This window comes from Benincasa hispida, chromosome 12 (assembly GCF_009727055.1).
Source record: "Benincasa hispida cultivar B227 chromosome 12, ASM972705v1, whole genome shotgun sequence".
Taxonomy (NCBI): domain Eukaryota; kingdom Viridiplantae; phylum Streptophyta; class Magnoliopsida; order Cucurbitales; family Cucurbitaceae; genus Benincasa; species Benincasa hispida.
The window spans coordinates 63,812,703-63,835,966 of NC_052360.1; the positions used below are offsets into that span (position 1 = coordinate 63,812,703).

The 23,264-nt window shown below is 37.5% G+C and overlaps 1 protein-coding gene across 4 annotated transcripts; it reads left to right on the forward strand.

Annotated features, from left to right (window-relative positions):
• The first annotated feature begins 4,481 nt into the window (after window positions 1-4,481).
• LOC120067186 (condensin-2 complex subunit D3) lies at window positions 4,482-19,604 on the forward strand. 4 transcript variants are annotated; one of them, XR_005478943.1, is made up of 12 exons: window positions 4,483-6,054; window positions 13,773-14,438; window positions 15,136-15,633; window positions 16,015-16,106; window positions 16,232-16,319; window positions 16,417-16,531; window positions 16,630-16,756; window positions 16,850-16,980; window positions 17,131-17,361; window positions 17,520-18,010; window positions 18,481-18,543; window positions 18,911-19,604. XR_005478943.1 is itself a non-coding variant. In XM_039018662.1 (10 exons), the coding sequence occupies exons 1-10, from the start codon at window positions 4,561-4,563 to the stop codon at window positions 17,990-17,992; spliced, it is 3,954 nt and encodes a 1,317-aa protein (XP_038874590.1). In that variant the 5' UTR covers window positions 4,483-4,560; the 3' UTR covers window positions 17,993-18,194. The 4 variants fall into 4 exon arrangements, 2 of the variants coding, with proteins under 2 accessions (XP_038874592.1, XP_038874590.1); XR_005478942.1 differs by having other exon boundaries at window positions 16,850-17,024; window positions 17,136-17,361; window positions 18,911-19,602; XM_039018662.1 differs by lacking the exons at window positions 18,481-18,543; window positions 18,911-19,604 and having other exon boundaries at window positions 16,850-17,024; window positions 17,136-17,361; window positions 17,520-18,194.
• The last annotated feature ends 3,660 nt before the right edge of the window (window positions 19,605-23,264 follow it).

A 23,264-nucleotide genomic window follows, 5' to 3' on the forward strand; every position in this document is an offset into this window, starting at 1 on the left:
ATCGTCTAGCGCTGATGCCGATCGTGCAGTGTCAATGCCCCATCGTTTAGCGCTATCGTCCAAAGTATAGCGCTATCGTTTAGCGAGATCCTTCGTATCGTCTAGCGCATTGTTCAGCTCCGCGTAATTATTATACGATCACCCAACGCCCACCTACACGATCGCCTACCTCATCTTGTAGTGTCGTTCACTTACTAGATAATTGCATACCCAATCGTATAGTGCTGCTCATCTGCTACACGTTCGCCTAGCGCCTTTGCTCGCACACACTTGAGGCTGCCGCAAGCCTATCAACGCATCATGCCTTTCAATCCATGCGTTCATCCTTTGTACCAACGCATAGTTTACCCTTGCCTTCAACACTTAACCTTTACAAGACTTGGTTGTTACACACGCAACCCCATGCGTCCACACTTCTCCATTAACGCATGCCTAAACTTTGCTTCCATACTTAGCAAATTTTCACTTGTTATATTATCTAAAACTCACCCTTGACTAAGTATTTCTAACACTTAGAATTTTCTTCCTCCATCGGCCTACCTTCTTTACCTCCTTTCATAATTTTACTTAACACACTTGTTACTCACTTATGTAGGAAAAATGGAGTACGGGGTTGATAGAATAATCTTTTGAGTCTTCAATAGATGTCTATTTGAATTCTCAATAATTATTCTTACCATTATAAACCCTAAATGACTTAATTTGTCGTGCCAAATTGTAAATATATTTGGGTTCATGAACTTCAGGTTCATTGTTGCATATGTTTCAATTACTCGTATATGAGTATAATATAATCCAAAAGATTCAAAGAAGTCTGCCACATCCAAATTTGTTATATGGGATGGGTTAAATATGTCATTATCCTGGTATGCAAAGTTTTCTTCCACATTTTTCTCTTTTTTTTTTTTTTCAGGGATGCTGGATAGAGATCAACAAAGTGTTTTAACATATGACAGGTACATGACCAATGTCCAGTCATTCCGCATCAGACGCATTTATTTTCAATACTTTTCAAACTCTTATCTCATGGAACTTTTCTTTTGTGATGATCATTTTGTGTGGTTCTTTTGAAATTGAATAATTAAAACGATGACCACGAAAATAAAAATCATTTCTTCCTCTACCACAGTCATGACTTCGACCACGACCACGATTATTATTAAAATTCACAGCATTCACTTCAGAAAATGGTCGTCCCGATACGATTCATGATTTTTCATTAATAACTCCTTATTTTGTTTGACCACGAGAAGACATGAAATTAGTTTAGAATATTGTTTAAAACATCTCTCTCGATATTACTACTGCGGGAGCATATTTGCGACATGAAATGTAGAAAATATCTTCTCTAACATATCAGCATGGATGATTTTCTCTCCACAATAACAGCAGTTTCGAACTGATTTTTAATAATGCGAAGTTGTAATTACTTACTGACTTGAAATCTTGTAGTTAAGTGCATCCACTCATAAGAGCTTTAGGAAAAATAACTGTTTTTTATGATCATATCTCTTCTTCAAATTTTTTCATGAAATACAGGGATCTTTTATTGTAAGATACTCTATTTTCAATCCCTTGTGGAGAAGATGACATAGGAAAATCATAACTTTTACTTTGTCCTGATTGAATGTCGTATTTTTTCCTATAATAGTATCTCCAAGATTCATAGCATCCAGGTGGATGTCGATATCAAGTATCCATGAAAAATAATTACTGCCGTTAATATCAAGGACGACAAATTCTAATTTCGTGAAATTTGTCGTGACAACACTATTATAAAAAAAATGTATTTATATTAGAAATCTAATAGATATTAAATATGCAAAATAACTTTAAATTTATTAATTATAACGAAGAGGGAAATATCGACATGCCTTTAGGACTTATCTTTAGTGAGGAAAACGATAGGAGTTTGTGTTGATAACGTGTTGTGAATTTGAAGAGTACAACGAGAACACAGATATAGATAAACTATAATATAATAATAAAATATAATAAAATAAATAAATATATAAATGTATAAAATAAATAAATAATAAAATGTAAATAAAATAACAAAGAATGAATTTCTCCACTTTTTCAAAGCTTTTTATATTGATCACCAATATGTGTCTTCAAAATCCACCAAATGCCACTATTTATAGTAAATTTGGCAATTAAGAGATGGATTATATACACACCACTAGTGTGTAATCTTGAGACACATGGACAACATATGAGATAATGGATAAGTGACACATAACCAATGAACACTAATAATTGACATCTACATTACACCTAATTTAACATATTTATAATAATACCAAACATATTTTGATTATTCCAATTTTTACTATACTACTAATTAAACACATATGTGAAAACATCAATTATAACATTGTTTTCATTCCATCTATTATTTTCAAATTCACCTCTTACATAAAAAGATTTTTTTCACTATAATTAACCTACACTACAATAAATTTGACTTTAAATATCAGCTGACATAAACAATGACAAAGGCACCTTGTTTGTTTGATGAAAATTTTCATACTTTTATGTAAATTTCGTATAAGAGGAAGGCTAAGAACCGTCACCAAAGCCTCTAAAATGTGTACGAAAAGGAATTTCTAAATCTAGTAGCAAAACTATTTACAAAATTAATTCTAACATAGTTTAGTAAACAATGTATCTATTACCCATACAACCCCACCACTTATGAACTATATATATATATATGAAGATGGCAATTCGATCATCGATAAAATTACTTACTATTGAGTTGTGATCATATTGTTAAAATATTTACTTGAACTATCATATAATCCATCATGGATATAGTTTAATTAGTTAAAGATATAGGTTGTCGATCAAAAGATTAGAATTTCAGCCATTCATCTTCAACTTGTATGATGAACCAAAAAAAAAAAAAAAAGTCATAGTATAAAAATCTTAAAATAGTAATTTAACCTACTTTATGAACATCAAGTATTTAGCCAAGTTGAACAATGCTCAAACAATAAAAGCAATACTACTTCAAGTAAAAGATCATAATTTGAAATTAGTTCCATTTTAGGTCGGATGTTTTCAAATGTTCAAATTTAGTCATTGAACTTTTAACATATTTTAAAATTAATCAATGTTAGTTTAAAAATACTTTGTCTTTTAATTTTACAAAATATTAGTAATATTTTTAAGAAAACATACTGTGATATGTTTTCAAATTTTAAAAGTGAAAGATAGATAAAAAGTAATTAACTCTGAAAATTTAAACTATAAAATAGGAATAATTTTAAGATTTATTAAAAATAATTTATTTGACCATTAGGAAGTATTACAAAATATGATCGATGTATGTTATAAAAAATTTAAGGTTAAATGATAAAAATGCTCCTGAACTATAAAGTTAATTGCAATTCTATTCTCAAACTTTGAAAAGTTTTATTTTAATTCTTGATGTTTGAAGTTAATTAAAAAATAAACATTTTCAAGTTAAATTCATAAACCAAAAATTTTGTTTTAAATTATGCAAACAAATAAATACACGTGCATGAAAAAGTATAAATAAAAACATACATGTTTTCGTCTATCTCCTTTCAACCTCATAGCTCCAGTTTCTTGTTTGTTTCTCCTAATCTTACTCCAAAAATTACTCTTTTGCGTGTCTTGATTTGTTAGCATAAGTAACACACAACTTTTTTCTTTTTCTTTTTCTTTTTCTTTTTTTTTTTAATGAATTTAAACAAGAATTAGAATAAAATTTTCAAAGGTTAAGAGTATATATTTTAATTTTTTTTTAAATTATATTATAATCATCCAACTTTGAATTCTGTTCTTTTTTAATTCATAAACTTTAAAAAATGTTATTTTTAGTCCCTATATTTTAAAAAGCATTTATTTTTGTCCCTACTATTAAAACTATATTAACTATTCAACAGAAATGTGAGAGAGCTTTTACTTTTTGATGGTTAGACTCTAGATATATTGAGTAAGATGAAGGTGAAGCAAAATGTTAACAACCAACATGCAAAAATATTGAACAACCAGAATTTTAAACTAAAAAGTCTTTTGAATTATTCCGCTTTGCCACCTTATTCGAAATTGAAACTCTAGATTTTTTAGTATAGCTAACTTATTTGATAGCTTAGTCATTAAAAAATATAAATCACTGTCTAATTTTGTCAATGAGTTAACAAATCTTAATATCAAGAACCAAAATAAACACTTTCTAAAAGTTTAAGAACTAAAACAAACACTTTTAAAATTTAGAGATCACAATAAAATAATATTCAAAGTTCATGGAATAAAATGAACATTTTAAAAAATTTAGAGATAAAAATAAAACAATATTCAAAGTTTCAGAGAATAAAATGGATATTTTTACAAGTTTAGATACTAAAATATAACATATTCAAAATTTAGGGGTGAAAATAAGATTTTAAAAAAATACACGTGGCATCATACGAGACTACTGCGAGAAAAAGTCTAAGCGGGAAGTAAAAACTTAAAACTCAAAAGAGACCCGACTGTAGACGGCGGCGACCTCACGCGACCCTCCTCCGAGCTTCACACTTCACACTCATGGAGGAAGCCATTTCTCGAATCCTCACAGAGCTCGAAGAACTTCGCCAACCTCCGCCGCCGCTCTCCGATTCAGCTCTCTTCGACCTTCAAACCTTGTTAGACAACTCAATCGGCACCGATGAACAACAACCTGTTGATCGCCTCTACGAGGACCTCTCCGCCAAATCCCTCTCTCCGTCCTTTCTTACCCGCGCCGTCGCCTCCGCCATGGATGAGTCTTCCACTCGCATTTCAATTTTAGCCTCTAGAGTCTATCTCTCCCTTCTTCTGGCCCCAAATGCACCGGTCTTCACGCTGTTCAATCCGATGGATTTTCTCTCATTTCTCAGGTCTATGAGGCGATTCTTGAAGCAGCGACCACAGGCTCAACCCGACCTGGATGATTCTTCTAATAAGGAGCCTAATGCTCCCAAACGGAAGAGGAAAGGCGGTGTTAAGGGTAAGGGTTTGTTGAATTGTGCGCTGAGGCAGAGTTTTAGTGGCGATGGTGAACTCGATGCAAGAGTCTTGTATCCTGTACTTGAGAGGTTAGAGATTTTAATGAGTTTGATTCATTTGGATCGATTTCCGGATAGTTTGAAATCTTTGATTGAAACTGTAATTGATATTCCAGTTTTGGCACTTGAAGTATGCACTAATTTAAGTATCTATAGTAAGTTTACTAATTTATGTTCGCGGATTTTGAGTGCTACATTGCGTTCTGAGCATGGGGATCTATCCAGTACTGCCGTTGAGGTGATTAAGTCTCTGTCACCATTGATTCTTAATCATAAAGATCAGGCGCGAGCGTTTGCGCTAGGGTTTGTGACTATTCAAATAGCAAATGTAGCAAAGGAATCAGATGGTGTTAAGAGTGCTCTGGTGAATCTTCCAAGGTATTTGGTTCAGAAGGCGCCTGAGAAATCTGAGCCTCGTAGTTTAGCAGTTGATTCAATAATGGAGGTTGTTAAAGTGATGGAATTCCCCGATCAAATTGGGTTTGTGGATCATGTAGTGAAGATGACCCGAGGAAAGTCTAATCTTAGGCTGTTAGCGGTTGATCTCATCCCAATGCTGATAACGTCCTTGAGTGATCTAACGGTCATTGATTCAGAAAGCGAACTAAAGGATTCGTGTGGATTTGGGTGCTTGGTGGCATTGGTTCAACGTTGTTCAGATGCTAGTGCTCCGATTCGTGCTCGGGCACTTACCAACTTAGCTCACCTTGTAGTGTTCTTGGCTGAGAATGACAAGAATAAGGCCTTACTGGAGGAAGTGTTGGGGTCTGGTGACAGACATTGCAAAAAGAATGGAGGTGAAATTCATGCGCTTTTGCGAAAAAGGTGTGTGGATGAGAAGGCGGCAGTTAGGAAGGCTGCATTATTTCTGATTACCAAGTGTACAACCCTCCTTGGTGGAGCAATGGATGGAGATATGCTGAAGACGGTGGGAATTGCTTGTTCTGACCCACTTGTTAGCATACGGAAAGCTGCAACGTCGGCTCTCTCAGAGGTAAATTCTTATGTTTATACTAGGTTGGGTTTATGACTAAGAGCTCTATAAGTTTAAAGTTTATATAATTAGTGTTTAGATGGTATGCAGGATTTAGGAAAAAGTTTGAGAAAGTTGGGTTTTTATTTTTATTTTATTTTTTTCATTTTTTAAAGTAGATGTAATATGATTAATAAAAGTTATAGGTAGTATAACCTGTGTTTGTTAGCCATACATTAAGAATTTCTCATGAAGTCAAACGTTGTTTTCTCCTGTATTCTTCCCTGTATTCTTTGCAGATAATCGTACATAACAACATAAAAATTTAAATGAAGTTGTCTTAAATGAGGTAAATGGCATTAGAACACATAGTTTAACAATGACCATTTTAGGGACAAGTTAAACGTTAAGTAATCATTAAGCTTATAGTGATTGTATGACGTATTGTTAAAATATAGAAGAAGAAAAGAGAATAACAATGCACAGTTACGTGGAAACCCTAGTACAGGGAGAAAAACCACGATATAAAAATCTTTCTTATTAGTTAATTTGATATACTAAATACACAGGGACACAACGTATAAATAGACAGTAGGAAACCCTAGGGGCCTACACAATTACATAAATGCCCCTAGGTTACTAACCCTATTTTCAACACTCCCTATCAAGTTGGGGCATAGATATCAACAAGGCCCAACTTGCTTATACAATAGTCAAAGCTCTATCTTAGTAACCCTTTTGTAAGCACATCTGCAACTTGCTGATTTGAAGGAATATAAGGGATGCATATGTTTCCACTGTCCAGTCTCTCCTTAATGAAATGTCTGTCAATCTCTACATGTTTAGTTCTGTCATGTTGAACCGGGTTATTTGCAATACTGATGGTAGCTTTGTTGTCACAAAACAGTTTCATCAGAAGCTCATTATCATGCTGGAGATCAGATAACACTTTCTTCGACCAGATTTCTTCACATATCCCCAGACTCATGGCCCTATACTCAGCCTCAACACTACTTCTAGCAACGATCCCTTGTTTCTTACTTCTCCAAGTGACTAGATTACCCCAGACAAACGTACAATACCCAGACGTCGATTTTCTGTTAACAACAGAACCTGCCCAGTTAGAATCAGTGTAGGCTTCAACAGATCGTTTATCGGACTTTCTGAACATTAGTTCCTTGCCAGGAGTTCCTTTCAGGTATCGAAGGATACGTTCAACTATTGTCATATGATCTTCACAGGGAGCCTGCATAAACTGACTGACAACACCTACTGCATACGAAATATCCGGCCTTGTGTGAGACAAGTAGATCAACTTCCCGACTAACCGCTGATACCTCTCTTTATTAATAGGAACTCTATCATTTTTCTCAATAAGCTTCGCATTGTATTCTACTGGTGTGTCAACAGGTTTACACCCAGTCATGCCTGTTTCCTTTAGTAAGTTCAGAGTGTATTTTCGTTGAGAAACTGAGATACCTTCCTTTGATCGAGCCACTTCCATTCCCAGAAAGTGTCTTAGCTTACCGAGGTATTTAATTTCAAACTCTTCGACCATCTTTGTTTTGAACCTCATGATCTCAGCATCATCATCCCTAGATAAAACAATGTCATCAACGTAGACAATAAGAACAATTATCTTCCCTGATCTCGACCTTTTTGTAAATAGAGTGTGATCAGAATGCCTCCGAACATACCCTTGTACTTTCACAAAGGTTGTGAATCTGTCAAACCAGGCCCTTGGAGATTGTTTCAACTCATATAGTGACTTCCTCAATCTGCACACCATGTTTTTGAACTGACTCTCGAATCCAAGAGGAGGACTCATATAGACTTCATCCTCAAGTTCCCTATTCAGAAACGCATTTTTAACATCAAATTGGTGTAGGGGCTAATCCTTATTTACGACAATTGACAAAAGCACTCGGATCGTGTTTAGTTTGGCCACGGGAGAAAAGGTTTCAGAGTAGTCTACTCCATAGGTCTGAGTGAAGCCTCTTACAACAAGCCTAGCCTTGTATCGGTCAATCGTTCTATTTGTCTTGTATTTTATAGTAAACACCAATTTGCATCCAACTGTCTTGTGCTCTTCAGGTAGAACCACCTGTTCCCACGTTTCATTCTTCTCGAGAGCTGTCATTTCTTCCATAACAGCAGACCGTCATTCTGGTTTTTCTATCGCAACACTTATGTCATTCGGAACCATCACAGTGTCCAGACTGGTAGTGAATGCTTTGAACTTGGGTGCTAGATTATTATACGTCATATAACTATGCATAGGATATTTAGTACATGAACAAGTGCCTTTCTTCAGAGCTATATGAAGATCGAGCGAGGGATCACGATCCTTCAACTCTCCAGGCTTCTCACCATGATTGGCTATCTATGTATCAGGGATTTCAGTAGTATCCTCCACATCATCATTAACTAGAATCATTTCATTCTCAGCTGTCTCTTCTTCTACCATACTTTCAGTATTACCACTTCCATCACCCTTATCCTGCCTGCATTTGTCAGTCTCCATACACACATCAACATCATTAGTTTCAGGAATATACGTACCTGGATCTGATGGTGGGTCCAACTCATGTATTGGAGTCGGCAGTTCCGGTTTGACAGGTGACACTGCTTCATTCCTGAGATTCTTCCTATAGTCAGTTTTCCAAGGAACTTGGTTGGTAGGAAGGATCGGGTCGTCATGCTCAGAACTAGGCTCAGACAAAATATGAATAGGAGCTGATTGTTAAAAATAGGGTTATTAACCTAGGGGCATTTATGTAATTGTGTAGGCCCCTAGGTTTCCTACTGTCTATTTATACGTTGTGTCCCTGTGTATTCAGTGTATCAGATTAACTAATAAGAAAGATCTTTATATCGTGGTTTTTCTCTCTATACTAGGGTTTCCATGTAACTGTGCGTTATTATCTTTTCTTCTATATTTTAACATGGTATCAGAGCTAGGTGACGAAACCCTAGCCGTCATGGAAGATAACCAACCAAAGTCGTCTTCAGTCGATGGAACTTCAAGTTTTGACATGAAGATGGCCATTCGAGCGGCCGTGAAGGAATGTTTTTAAGCAGCCCTACCGGAGTTGATTTCTGCCGTTCAGCTGTAGTTGATGGAGAGCCGGAGTCGATGGATCAACGCCGGAGACCGAAACCAGAGCGGCGCTGCCTTCGACGGTCGGACAAAGACGAATCAGATCGAGCTCAGCCGTGCCTTCGACTGTCGGACAGAGACGAGCGGTGCTGCCTTAGACGGTCGGACAGAGACAAATCAGATCGAGCCCAGCCGTGCCTTCGATGGTCGGATAGAGACAAATCTGATCGGGCCTAGTCGTGGGTGGCTACCCTCCGTGCCGATCATGCTCGTGCCGTTCGAATTCTCCGCGCCAGGTCAGATCGATTGCCGTGGAGCCGCGCCTAGCACTTCGCTCGAGCATTCCAACCGGTCAAACCAGAATCCGATCGAGCCATCCAGCCGCTCGAACCAGCTGGTGCCACCTCGTGCGTCGGGCAGATACAAGGACCACCTGTAGCTACTGGCGACATCTTTCTAGTTATCGGTGGCTACTCCTTTTCTAGCCACTTGTGGCTCAACCCAATGCCCAGATGATGTTAGACAACGGTTGGCGTATCTCCAACAATAGATTTCAGACTTGGATACGATGTTTAGCGCAAATCCCCAACCAGTTCAACCAGTCTATTCAGAGAATCCGGTAACTTCGTTCTCTATTTTGCCAAATGCTTCTTATCTATCTGGTTCAATGGGCAACTCTGCAGGATTTCTTGTAGGAGAAAAATTAAATGGCCAAAATTATTTCTCCTAGTCCCAATCGATCAGAATGGCCTTGGAAGGGCGTCACAAATTTGGGTACTTGACGAGGGAGATTCCGAAGCCGATACCAGGCGATCCTCAAGAACGGATCTGGAAAAGGGAAGATTCGCTGTTACGCTTTGTCCTCGTGAATAGTATGGAACCTCAAATAGGCAGACCATTATTGTATGCTGCAACCGCCAAGGATATCTGGGAGGTTGCACGGGATTTGTACTCAAAGAGACAGAATGCCTCTCGACTATATACGTTTCACAAGCAGGTCCCTGAATGCAAACAAGGGTCCATGGATATGACATCATATTTTAACAAATTATCCATGCTTTGGCAAGAGATGGACCTGTGTCGAAATATTGTCTGGAATTGCGCGCAAGATGAGACTCAATACTTGAAAATTGAAGAAGCAGCTATGTGTTTGTTTTCTTGGCTGGATTAAATCATAAATTCGATGGTGTCCGTAGTCGAATATTAGGCCAACGTCCTACACCTTCTCTCAGAGAAATTTGCTCCAAAATACGGTTGGAAGAGGTTCGGTCATTTACCATGAATAATCCTATTACTACAACTGTGTAGTTGCCTTCATTGCAAAGTCGCCCAGTACTGATGGCGATAAAAAACCCACACACTGTAAGGAGCCCTGGCACACAAAGGACCAGTGTTGGAAATTGCATGGGAGACCTCCAAACAGCAAGTGACGACAATCTCATGACAAAAATATTGGTTGTGCCCTAGTGAGTGACTCAGCAGATGAACATACTCAGAAGCAGTATTCTGTTGATAGTAAGAACAGTTTGAGTATTGTTTGGGTGAATGCTATTGTACAATCAGCTAATTTTCCTTCATTTGGCCTTATTAGTATAAATGGTAAAAAACCTTGGATTGTGGACTCAGGGACCACAGATCATCTTATCAGTTCTTCAGATCTGTTTATTTCTTACAACCCGAGTACTGGAAATGAGCGTATTCGAATTGCAGACGGGTTTTTTGCCCCTGTTCAAGGAAAGGCCATATCTCTCCGTTTGATGGTTTAGTTTTGTGTGATACTTTGCATGTGCCTAAAATCTCTTATAATCTGTTGTCTATCAGTAAAATTACAAGAGATCTGAAGGCAATTTTCTCACCTAACTCAGTTTTGTTTCAGGATCTGAAATAAGGGATGATGATTGACACTGCCCGTCACGATAAGGGACTCTATTTCCTTTCTGAAGATGCTTCCTCTAGAGATGATCATCGAACTGGGTTTATGTCATTAAATTTTCCTGTTTCTGAAAATGACTTTATGTTGTGGCATTTCTGTTTAGGACATCCAAATTTTCAATATATGAAGTATTTGTTTCCGCATTTATTTCGCAATGTTAATACTTCCTCTTTAAATTGTGATTTGTGTATTCGTGCCAAGCAAAGTCGTGTTCCTTTTCTGTCTCAGCTTTATAAACCCTCGAGTCCTTTTACTCTTGTTCATAGTGATGTTTGGGGCCCTGAGTCCACAATTCAAAGTTTTTTACCATTTATACTAATAAGGCCAAATGAAGGAAAATTATCTAATTATGCAATAGCATTCACCCCAACAGTACTCAAACTGTTCTTACTGTCAACAGAAGACTGCTTCTTAGTATGTTCATCTGCTGAGTCACTCACTAGGGCACAACCAGTATTAGATTTGTCATGAGGCCGTCGTCGCCTGCTGTTTGGAGGTCTCCCATGCAATTTCCAACACTAGTCCTTTGTGTGTCAGGGCTTCTTACAGTGCTCACACACAGGTGGGTTTTTTTATCGCCATTAGCACTGGGTGACTTTGCAATGAAGGCAACTGCATCAGTTGTAGTAATAGGATTATTCATGGCGCATGACCGATCCTCTTCCAGCTGTATCTCAGAGCAAACTTCTCTGAGAGAAGGTGTAGGACGTTGGCCCAATATTCGACTACGGACACCATCGAATTTAGGATTTAATCTAGCCAAGAAAACAAACACATGGTCTGCTTCTTCAATTTTCAAGTATTGAGCCCCGTCTTGCGTGTAGCTCCAGACAATCTCTCGACACAGGTCTATCTCTTGCCAAAGCATTGATAATTTATTAAAATACGATGTCACATCCATGGACCCTTGTTTGCATTCATGGACCTGCTTGTGAAGCGTATATAGTCGCGAGGCATTCTGTCTCTTTGAGTACAAATTTCGTGCAGCCTCCCAGATATCCTTCGCGGTTGCAGCATACAATAATGGTCCGCCTATTTGAGATTCCATACTATTCACGAGGACAGAGCGTAATAACGAATCTTCCTCTTTCTAGATCCATTCTTGAGGATCGCCTGGTATCGGCTTTGGAATCTCCTCCGTCAAGTACCAAATTTGTGATGCCATTCGGATCAATTGGGACCAGGAGAAATAATTTTGGCCATTTAATTTTTCTCCTACGAATCAGAGTTGCCTATCGAGCCAGATAAATAAGAAACATTTGGCAAAATAGAGAACTAATTTACCGGATTCTTTGAATAGACTGGTTGAGCCGGTTGGGGATTTGCGCCGAACATTGTATCCAAGTCTGAAATATGTTGTTGGAGATACGCCAACCGTTGTCTAACATCATCTAGGCATTGGGTCGAGCCACAAGTGGCTGGAAAAGGAGTGGCCACCGCGGCTAGATAGATGTCACTGGCAGCTGCAGGTGGTTCTCGTATCTACCTGGCGCACGAGGTGGCTGGTTCGAGCGGTTGGATGGCGATCGGATTCTGGTTTGACCGGCTGGAATGCTCGAGCGAAGTGCTAGGCATGGCTCCATGGCGATCGATCTGACCTGGCGCAGAGGATTTGAATGGCACGAGCACGATCGATGCGGACGGCAGCCACCCACGGCTGGGCTTGATCGGATTTGTCTCTGTCCGACTGTTGAATGCATGGCTGGGCTCGATTTGATCTGTCTCTGTCCGACCGTCGAAGGCACAGCTGGGCTCGGTCTGATTCGTTTCTCCATTGACTGCAGCTGGATGGCAGAAATCAACTCCCGTAGGACTGCTTGAAAACATTCCTTCACGGCCGCTCGAATAGCCGTCTTCATATCAAAACTTGAAGTTCCATCAGTTGAAGACGATTGTGGTTGGTTCTCTTCCATAACGGCTAGGGTTTCGTCGCCTAGCTCTGATACCATGTTAAAATATAGAAGAAAAGAAAATATCAACGCACAGTTACGTGGAAACCCTAGTACAAGGAGAAAAACCATGATATAAATATCTTTCTTATTAGTTAATCTGATACACTGAATACACAGAGACACAACGTATAAATAGATAGTAGGAAACCCTAGGGGTCTACATAAATGCCCCTAAGTTAATAACCCTATTTTCAATATATATATATATACGATAGGCCATCTTCTTTTGAGCTTTTGATATTTTGGTATACAATTCTATTTTGCTTTGATTTTTTTTAATCTTTAAGCAGGTGTTTCTTCTCTCATTTTTTGCTGGGCAGAATTGCTAATAGTTACCATTTCAATTTGTTAGGATTAAAATACTCTTTTGGTCCCTATCTTTGAAATTTGTTCAAGTTTAGTTCCTATACTTTCAATTTTCAAATTTTAGTCCCCGTGCTTTCAATAGATCTCAAATTTGGTCTGGTTTATTGTTGATTTTCTAAAACGCTTTTTGTTATCTATATTATTTTTACTATAAATTTTGAGAACATATTCATATATTTTATTATCTTGCATGAAAATTATTATTATTTAATTAGTCTCAGTAAAAATTGATTTTGAGGGATTAAATCTAAGATTTATTGGAAGTACGGAGACTAAAATTGAACAATTGAAAATATGGAGACTAAAATTGAACAAACTTAATGCAAATAGTATTTTATACCTTTTGCATTCATTCTTGGTCTAACGTTGATTTCATTTACTTTTATAGGTCTTTCGAAGATTCCCAGATGAAACTGTCATGGTCGAGTGGCTACACTCTATTCCACGTTTAATTGCTGACAGTGAATCTAGCATTCAAGAAGAGTGTGAACACCTGTTTCAAGAACTAGTACTAGACCGGTTGTGTAGAGTTGGATCTTCAGGTTTACCTAAAGGAGTATTGGATCTTCTTAAAGGGATAAGTCATGCAGAGGTGGTTCCTTGGGTGAAGAAAGTTTGTGCTAATTTGGGGAAAAAGAAAAGATTAAAACGCACAATTGCAGATTCACTTCAGATAATTATAAAGACATCTGAATCCTTATGGCTAAACCAATCTTTGCCTCCAGAGAAGTGGACAGCTCCCCCGGGTGCCTGGTTCCTGCTGTCAGAAGTATCGCCTTATCTTGGGAAAGCCGTTGATTGGGAGTTTCTTTATCATCATTGGAAATTCCTTGATGATCATGGTAGGACTGAATTTCAGAGTCCAGTGGCTCAAGTAGGTTTATTTGGAGAGGAAAACAGCTCAGAGTCAAATTCCGTTGCTTGGGCTCAAGATCGGGTTTTTCTCTTACAAACCATTTCTAATGTTTCTGTTGAGCTGCCTCCAGAACCTGCAGCAGAATTAGCTCATGAACTGCTTAAAAGGGTTGAAGAATTCAACATGCATTCGACGGAGGTAAGCGTCAACATCATTGTTTTCAAACTGTTTTACTCTCCATCATGGTTGGTTTATTTCTCCGGTACAATTGTAAATTCACCAATACGTAGTTTCCTAACACGTTTCCAAGGAAAAAAACCTCATCTTCTAGACTCGTGTGGTATATGAACATTGTTCATCACGGATACAGTTCTATACTTCATACTATCTCTGTCCTTACATGCATGCTATAGTTTCGGGCTAGTTACTAAATGTGCTCAGCTCAACGTGTATGGTAGTTTTTTACTAAAATGTCTTTTAACGTAGGGAAAAATACTTCTTGGAATTAGTTGACGACTCATATTTGGTGAACATGTAAATATATATAGCCGGTGAGTGTGGACAGTATCAGCCAATGCGTGTGAATGCAGCTTCACATGTTTTGGCAATTGGGATTTTTCACTCTTGATTTTGTTTCACCATTCTTTTTTATTGCTTCAAATATCCATACAGTCCGATAAAAGGCCTGAAAACATCTGGAATAATGAAAAATTAGTAAAGTACAGCGATAAAGTAATAATATAAATACAATTCAAAAAGTGTGCTGGGTTTGAATTTTCTTATAGCACCTTTTCTGTTAAACACCAATTTTAAAAGATCAATACTTATATGTATGTCTAGTCTCTTTTTCTTGATATATCACACGCATTTTCAAATAATGATGATCTCTTGGTAGGTGAATGCACATGTAAAAACACTTAAAACATTGTGCAAGCGGAAGGCTGTGCAATCTACTGAAGCCGATGCCCTCATCCTTAAATGGGTAAACCAGCTGCTTTCCAAAGCCTTTCACATATTGGAGAAGTACATATCCAAGCATGCAGAAGCAAACAAAGATGTGAACTTCGTAACTCCACCTCCTAAAAGTGGTAGTCGAATGGGGAAGAAAGCAACTGCCAGGAGCAAGTCCTTGTCCCGAGCAAGCACTGCAACTTACACCATTGGTTCATTGATTCTCATTTGTCCATCGGCTGACATGACTACAATCATACCACTTCTCCACACCATCATCACTTCTGGAAACCGTGATCCCAAATCTAATAAACTACCAATTCAAACTGCATCTCTAAAGGAAACTGCCCCTTCTTTATACGTTCAAGCATGGTTGACAATGGGGAAGATTTGCCTTGCTGACGAGAAACGTGCAAAGAGTTACATTCCTCTATTTGTACAGGTTAGGTCTTGAATCTTAGGCCTTACATCACTCATGTAGCCTGGTCTTTTGATGATTTGAATGAATGTTACATGTAGGTCTCTGGCGTTCTGTTTTTGTAGGAATAATACCACAAGAACTACATGAGTCCAATCATATATTCTTTTCGACTTATATTGTAGATAAATTTTTACTTGTTTGTTGATTAAGTTCTTTTTTTATTAGAAGTATACACATGCTAGATATCAAGGGTATTACTGCGCTAGAATTTATGAGATTTTCCTTGTTTTCGTACATAAGATTTCATGTTATAGTACTTTATCAGTGTCTTTTATATAGTCAAATTTTGTTCGACACAATTCAAGTTGCTTAAAATTTTAAGAGTCTTTTTATGTTGGGCAGGAGCTTGGAAATAGTGATTGTGCAGCTCTTCGCAACAACCTTGTTATCACAATGGCAGATTTTTGTGTACGCTATACTGCTCTAGTTGACTGGTAAGTTTGATACATGATGCGAGTGTTGGAGATAAGCTAGCTTTATCAAATATTTTGTAATGACGGCAACAGAAGCTTTTTATGCTTGTTCCAAGTTACAATCTGACTGACTCTGAATTGAACAGCTACCTTACGAAAATCACAAAATGCCTTCGTGACCCTTGTGAACTTGTCAGAAGACATACATTCATACTTCTATCGAGATTACTACAGGTAATTTGTCCTTTCTCAACTCCTAAAAACTTCTCCAAATTTTCACTTTTTCATGTTTGTGAGTAACAATGTTGAGCAACACCATTTTAATTTTCAGAGGGACTACGTGAAATGGAGAGGGGTTTTGTTTCTTCGGTTTCTCTTGTCACTTGTTGATGAATCAGAGAAGATTCGTCAACTAGCTGCTTTCCTTTTTGGGAACATTTTAAAAGGTTATAAATGTTACATAATTAGCCATTGTCATGGTTATAATACTGGTCATATCATTACAACGTGCCAATGGAATTGAAATGTGAAACTGACTTTGCAGTGAAGGCGCCACTTTTGGCTTACAACAGTTTTGTAGAAGCAATTTATGTTTTGAATGACTGTCATGCTCATTCTGGACATAGCGATTCTAATGCTTCGCGAGCGGAAAGTCGACTCTTCTCCATCCGGTAAGGAATGTTTGAACTCTGTGACTTATTATACTATTACCTGTAATGGAAAATGATTATCTTTTGTCTATCTTTCCAACTTTATATTTTAAGAGGCAATGATGAAAGGTCGAGGTCCAAGAGAATGCACATTTATGTTTCTCTATTGAAACAAATGGCTCCCGAGCATCTTTTGGCAACCTTTGCAAAGTTATGTGCAGAAATTCTTGTTGCAGCATCAGATGGTATGCTCAATATAGATGATACCACTGCACGGTCTGTTTTACAGGTCCAAATTCAAAGGAATCATCTTTAGTTAATATTTTTGCTGCTTTTCTAATTTTCTTTTTTAGTGTTTACAACCTAGAATCTCATTAGTTCCCCTTGGCTGAAAGCACAGGATACCTTTGATATTCTTGCTTGTAAAGAGATCCGACTATCGGTAAATCGAGTATCATCATCAGAATCTGGTGATGTAGATGAGGAAGGAGGCGAGAGTGGAGGAGCATCTGCTGCTAGAGGAAAGGTCATCACTCATGCAGTGAGAAAGAGTCTCATTCAAAACACTATACCCATCTTCATTGAGTTAAAAAGGCTAATGGAAAGCAAGAATAGCCCCCTTATAGGTGTGAATCACTCCTAAACTTAAATAATTTAAATTGAAATATTAAGTGTGTTTGGAACGACTTTGTAAGTGCTTTAAAAAGTGTTTTAACTCTTAAAAAGTCATTCCAAATAGATCCTAAGATATGTTTAACATTTTGTACATATTCTTTAATAATAGGTTCCCTCATGGAATGTCTTCGAGTTCTTCTCAAAGACTACAAGAATGAAATCGATGACTTATTGGTGGCCGATAAGCAACTTCAAAAAGAGCTCCTCTATGACATTCAAAAGTACGAATCTACCAAAGCCAAGTCAGCTGCTGCCGAGGCAGTCAACGAGATGCAAAAGTCAACTAACTTTCTTTCTCCTGAGGCTCCTTCTCGAGCTAGAAGCACTATTAACAAGATAACCTCAAAACTTCAAAATGATTCGAAAGTTGCTTCAGCCATTGCTGATGCAGCTGCTGCAGCCACAGCAAAATCTGTGCTCAGGGAAGTGAATAGAGGGGCTTCGACACCGCCTTTCGGTTCTCTAAGTTTGCCTATACTCAAGTCTTGTACCGGTGGAAACAATGGCACAAATTCCTCACATTTGAATGTGATAGAATCTTTGAGAAAACGCCAATCTTTTGAGTCTGATGAAGAAAACTAATGTACATGGGCTAACTAGGTAACAAGATTGAAAATTAGTGGACTTTTTTATGTTGTAATCTTGGTCTATTTTATTTTGTATTTAATTTCATTTTGATGTAAAATGTAATATTATTAAATGGTTATAACTTAGAGGTATGAGAGATTGTATAGAGAACTATTGGCAAATGGTATCCTTATTTGTGGTGGAGAATGTTCGATTTGATTGATGTTGTCGAGACCTAAATTACAAATAAATCTTCAAATCTAGGTTTCGGATAGGTGCAGGGAATGCATTCTTTGTTTTGATCTGAATTTTAAATTTTCATAGTCATTTCGATTTGTTTGATTCAATATTAACATAAGAGATAAATCAATATTTTTTACGAAATGCAATAAAAATATGAACAATTATTTGTAAATTGATAGCGTTTGTTCCTTTTGCACGAGTTTAGTTTTGTTGTTTGGTTGGATTGTCACTAATCTTTCTATATTTTCTGTTATTTTCAGAAATGACGGTGGCCTTAAGGGTAGAAGATCAACTATTGTTTCTGCATCTGGTTCATTTGAAAGGTTTATAAATTTATGTACATATTTTTACATCCTAGCGATATGTTAGTGATGAGGGAATTATTTGCAGACTGCAGTCTTTTAAATGGATGAAATTTAAATGTAGATGAGCTAGCTAGAGTCTTAATCTTTGTCTCCTTCCTTCCCTATGTTCCCTATGTGGGTTAGGCCATTTGGTGGTTGACTGAATATGTGCAATTTAATTGATTTGGAGTGGTTTTTTAGGGTTTTAACCAAATTGACATCCCCATGATACTTAGTGGACCTACGTAATTAGTTGTCAAATTGATAGCACAAAAAATGTGTTATCTTCCTCTTCTTAATTCGGAGTTGTTAATTTATCTGATGAGCTTAATTGTTGGTTTTGTAGGTATCGGGTGCATAAGAGGTAAAGTGAGACATTCGGTACGAAAAGATGATAAAATGGCCAACTTTGGAGCTAAAATGCACTAGGGAGAAAGAAGGCCGAGAAATTACGAAATTGCCCTTGGTAGGAGTGTAGCTACGCTCTATGGAGTGTAGAGTTACACTCAAAGGTAGTAGTCTCACTTTTGGGAGAAGTAGGGGAGCATAGCTACGCTAGGTGAAGCTTAGCATTACGCTCAAAGGCAGTAGTCTCGTTTTTTGGGACAAACATTGGAGCGTAACGACGCTCTATGGCGTGTAGTTACGCTCGGAACATTGACAGAGATGCACGGCATGCGCGCACGCGGGAGCATAAGGCCTCAGCGTTGCTAAGCTGAAGGCCTACGTTGCGGAAACCTGAAAACCAGTGTAGTTACGCTCGGTCGAGCATAGCTACATTGCAAGCCTGCTATAAAATGTTTTCTACGCTCGATTTGAGAATTATCCTGCCGCTTTGCTACTTTCTACACCTGGATTCTTCTCCTCCCCATTGTAAACGTTAGTCCTATTCTATTTTTTTCAACATTAAACTTCAACAACTTGATATAGAGAATGATTAAGGCCTAAGCTATAAGAACTTAGCTTAGGTCTTTTAGTTTATTTTCATTCCTTTAGGGTTCTTGAGATTTTGATTAGTATTTTTGCTGAGATTTACTGATCTTATGAGATTTCATCTTGCATCAATTCTTTAATCTTTCTTTCATGGGAATATCTGATAAATTAGCCGTGTTGGTTTGATTGATCGCTTTCGATTAGCCTTAATTTGTAATCGTTAGGTAGTTAATCATCTAGAAGCAAAGAATAAGTAAGATCGTGAAGTTAATTAGGGGTTCCAATTAATAAACTTTCTAATCTAGACAAATCTCTCCTCAAATAATTAATTAGACGATGGAAATTGATCATTTGGCTTAGCATGCCATTAAGCTTAATACTTGTTATTTTACTGTTTAGGAGGATTCTCACTTAAACTCTAAATTAATTTGATCTTATGGACTACTATTTAGGATTCTAAGTGAGTTGGCTAAGTTTTAAATGGAAAATTTCATGCTCATTTTATGATTAAGTCTGTGATAGAATTATAAGAATGAGAAAAACTTGACAGGCCCAAGTTAAGTGTTTGTTTAATTGATAAATTCACACGATTAACTCAACTCACACTCTGTGCATTTAATTTACTCTACATCATTTTATTTCGTGCTATTTACATTCATTTAGCATTATCAATCACAAAACCCCCATTTACTTCCTATAAGCTTTGAGGTTTAGAAATCTTAACGACTTTCTGTGGATCAACTCCGTACTTTCGTTTTCTATATTTAGTAGAGTAAGATACGAAAAATTATTTGGTTCAAATCGTAGGGTTTTACGACGCCTCATCGGCTTCGACCAAATTGACGTCGTTGCTGGAGAACCAAAAGATTTCTTTATTAAGGAGCTTATAGTTTCTTGCTTGCTAATTGCTTTTCTCTTTTAATGCATGACCATAGCTCCCAAAGAGTCTACATTATTATATTTTGCAGACATAAATTGGGAAGAAAGAAGAATTAGAAGAGAAAGAAGAAAGCAAGCCGCGAGAGAAGATAACATCAATGTAGAAGACACCTTATAAGAAAAGTCCAAAGAAGAGAGTGTTCCTAAAAAATAAGAAACATCATCACTCATGGCTAAGCGAGAGGAGTCGTTGAGAGAGCTTGCTGCTCCTGACACAACACAGCAAACATTGTGCATCACGTACCTCGAGGCGACCAGTACGTTTGAATTAAAGTTTGGGTTAATGCACTTACTTCCATTTTTTTCTAGCTTTGCAGGTGAGGACCCGCATAAACACCTCAAGGAGTTCCATCTCGTGTGCAATGAGATGAGGCTGAATGAAGTAACTCAAGAGCATTTAAACATAATGTTTCCCTTCTTCTTGAAGGGGGATGCTAAGGACTGGCTATATATTCTACCACCTAGGAGTATCTCATCCTAGGAAGAGATTAAACAACAATTTCTAGAGAAATTCTTTTCGACTTCGCGTGCTACGAGTATCTAGAAGGAAATTTATAATATCTTGCAGTTCGATAGGGAAACACTACATGAGTATTGGGAGAGCTTCAAGAGGATATGTGCGAGATTCCCCCATTACTAGATCTCAGACAAGCTGGCTATATCGTACTTCTACGAGGGGTTGTTGCAAAGTAATAAGAGCAACATCGATGTCACTGCGGGAGGAGCTTTGGTTAACAAATCCCAACTGAGGCGATAAAGCTCATAACAACCAATGCAACCAATTCTCAACAATTTGGCACAAGGGCTTCAATTAGTGTAAAGGCGACTTCTAAGGTAAGTGATCTCGGAAAAGAAATTTCTGACCTTGTTTTTGCTATGAAACAGGTGGCTAAGGAAAGAATTTAACCCACCATCGTTTGTCAAATATGCACAATGAGTGGCCACACTACTGATATATGCCCAAACATTCAACAAGGAATGATACCAAAGGTGAATGCTAGTGGAGGGTTCAATTTCAATGGACGAAACATACAAGAGATCCCTATAGTCTGACGTACAATCTTGGGTGGCGGGCATGTTAGGTTTTTGGCAAAATATTAGAAGTGCGGTTGTCCCACATAAAATAGATTTAGGAAATTCATGGGCTTGTCCTACATTGAAAAGGTTTAAGAAAGTCTGGACTTGTCTTACATCGAAAATATTTTGGAAAGTCATGGGTTCTAAGCCTATAAAAGGAGTCCATGCCTTTGATTTTCAGTCGTCCAGTTAGAAACACTTTAAGCTTAGTGTGCTAACTTTAATTAAATTTCTTTTGTATTCTCTAGCTTAAGAGTGGGAAAAAATGTGTGAATAGTCAAAAGCTTTGAGAGAGTATTATTGTAATTGGGATTTGGGGAGAAAATTGTTCTGTGTTGATTGTAACAATTTTTCACATAGTGGATTTCTTTCTGGTAGGCCGTAGTTTTTCTGAGTTTGGAGTTTTCCACGTAATTTCTTGTGTGTCCAATTTTATTGTCTTCTTTTAATTTCTCTATTATTTTCTGCTTATTCCTGCAGTAAACGTGTGAGGTTCTTCCCGACAAGTGGTATCAGAGCGTTAAGTTCAGAGTTTCTTGAATGTCTAAGTATGCTCTATGGTTGCAGCTTTGTTTGAGCTTCCATATTAGAAAAGATTTCTTGGAATGGGCTGCGATGTTTTATGAATAGTGTGTTCACCATTTGCTGTTTTGCTAGGAAAAGAAGTAGATATATCAAGCTTTATGAGTTCGGTAAAGTTTGATGTGGAGAAATTTGATGAAAGGATCAACTTCGACTTGTGGCAAGTGCAAATCAAGGATTGTTGATATAAGCTGGGTTACATAAGGCCTTGAAGGGAAGACCAGGCAGTGGTGCTTCTAAAGAGTTAAGTGGTGATGGTGGTCCAGAAGAGTCTAGCGATGGTTCCAATAAAGGTTCTAAGACATCCAACATGAGTGATGAAGATTGGGAGGAGATGGATTTGAGAGCTGCAAGTGCAATTAGGCTAAATTTGGCTAAGAATGTTCTTACAAATGTGCATGGAATTTTAACAGCCAAAGAACTTTAGGAGAAGCTTGAAGCAATGTACCAGGAAAAAAGCATCTAAAACCCGTTGTACCTGAAGGAGTAGTTTCACAAGTTGCGAATGGTGGAAGGTACAAAAATTCATATCATTTGGCTATTCTCAATGGCATTATTTCTTAGTTGGAGGTGATAAGAGTAAAGATAGTGAAGGAACTCTAAAACTAGAGAACCAGTGAGCGAAAGCAGATCGTTCCAAACTCCATTGTGAAAGAACATAAACATTTATAATCAAACAAACAGATTATGCATCAAGAATAAATTACAACATGCTTCAAAGATTAAAATACAAAGGATCGAGTACAATACCTTTGAAGAACCATTTTTTCACGTATTTCCTCAATCAATCACCAACGCGTCCAACAACACAAACGCAACGATCAACTGGAAGATCCTCGATCACCAACAAGAAGAACTCGATCCTCGACTCTCGAACAGAACTGGACACAACCACTCGATTACCTTGGTATTTTCGATGTGAGAATCCAAGAGTTGAAGGCTCTGTATGGATTTAGATAGAGGGATGGAGGAAGTAGACGATTGAGTATGCGGCAGAAGGAAGAAATCTATTGTATAGACTTGATACTCGATCGTGTAGTAAGTGAGTAACTATCGTATAGAAAACTCGATGACTTATCATTTAGTCTCTCAACAAGTAATCTGATCACTTGATTTGTTATGCATGGGATGAATAATGAAAACTATTTTCATCTTTATCCATTAGTTGC

What these genes read in the sequence shown, in the direction of transcription:
- LOC120067186 (XM_039018662.1), top strand. Translation starts at nt 4,561, where the DNA reads ATGGAGGAAGCCATTTCTCGAATCCTCACAGAGCTCGAAGAACTTCGC. An exon ending in TTTTGGGAACATTTTAAAAG is followed by an intron (nt 16,532 to 16,629) that starts GTTATAAATGTT and finishes CTGACTTTGCAG; the next exon opens with TGAAGGCGCCACTTTTGGCT. An exon ending in CAAGAATAGCCCCCTTATAG is followed by an intron (nt 17,362 to 17,519) that starts GTGTGAATCACT and finishes CTTTAATAATAG; the next exon opens with GTTCCCTCATGGAATGTCTT.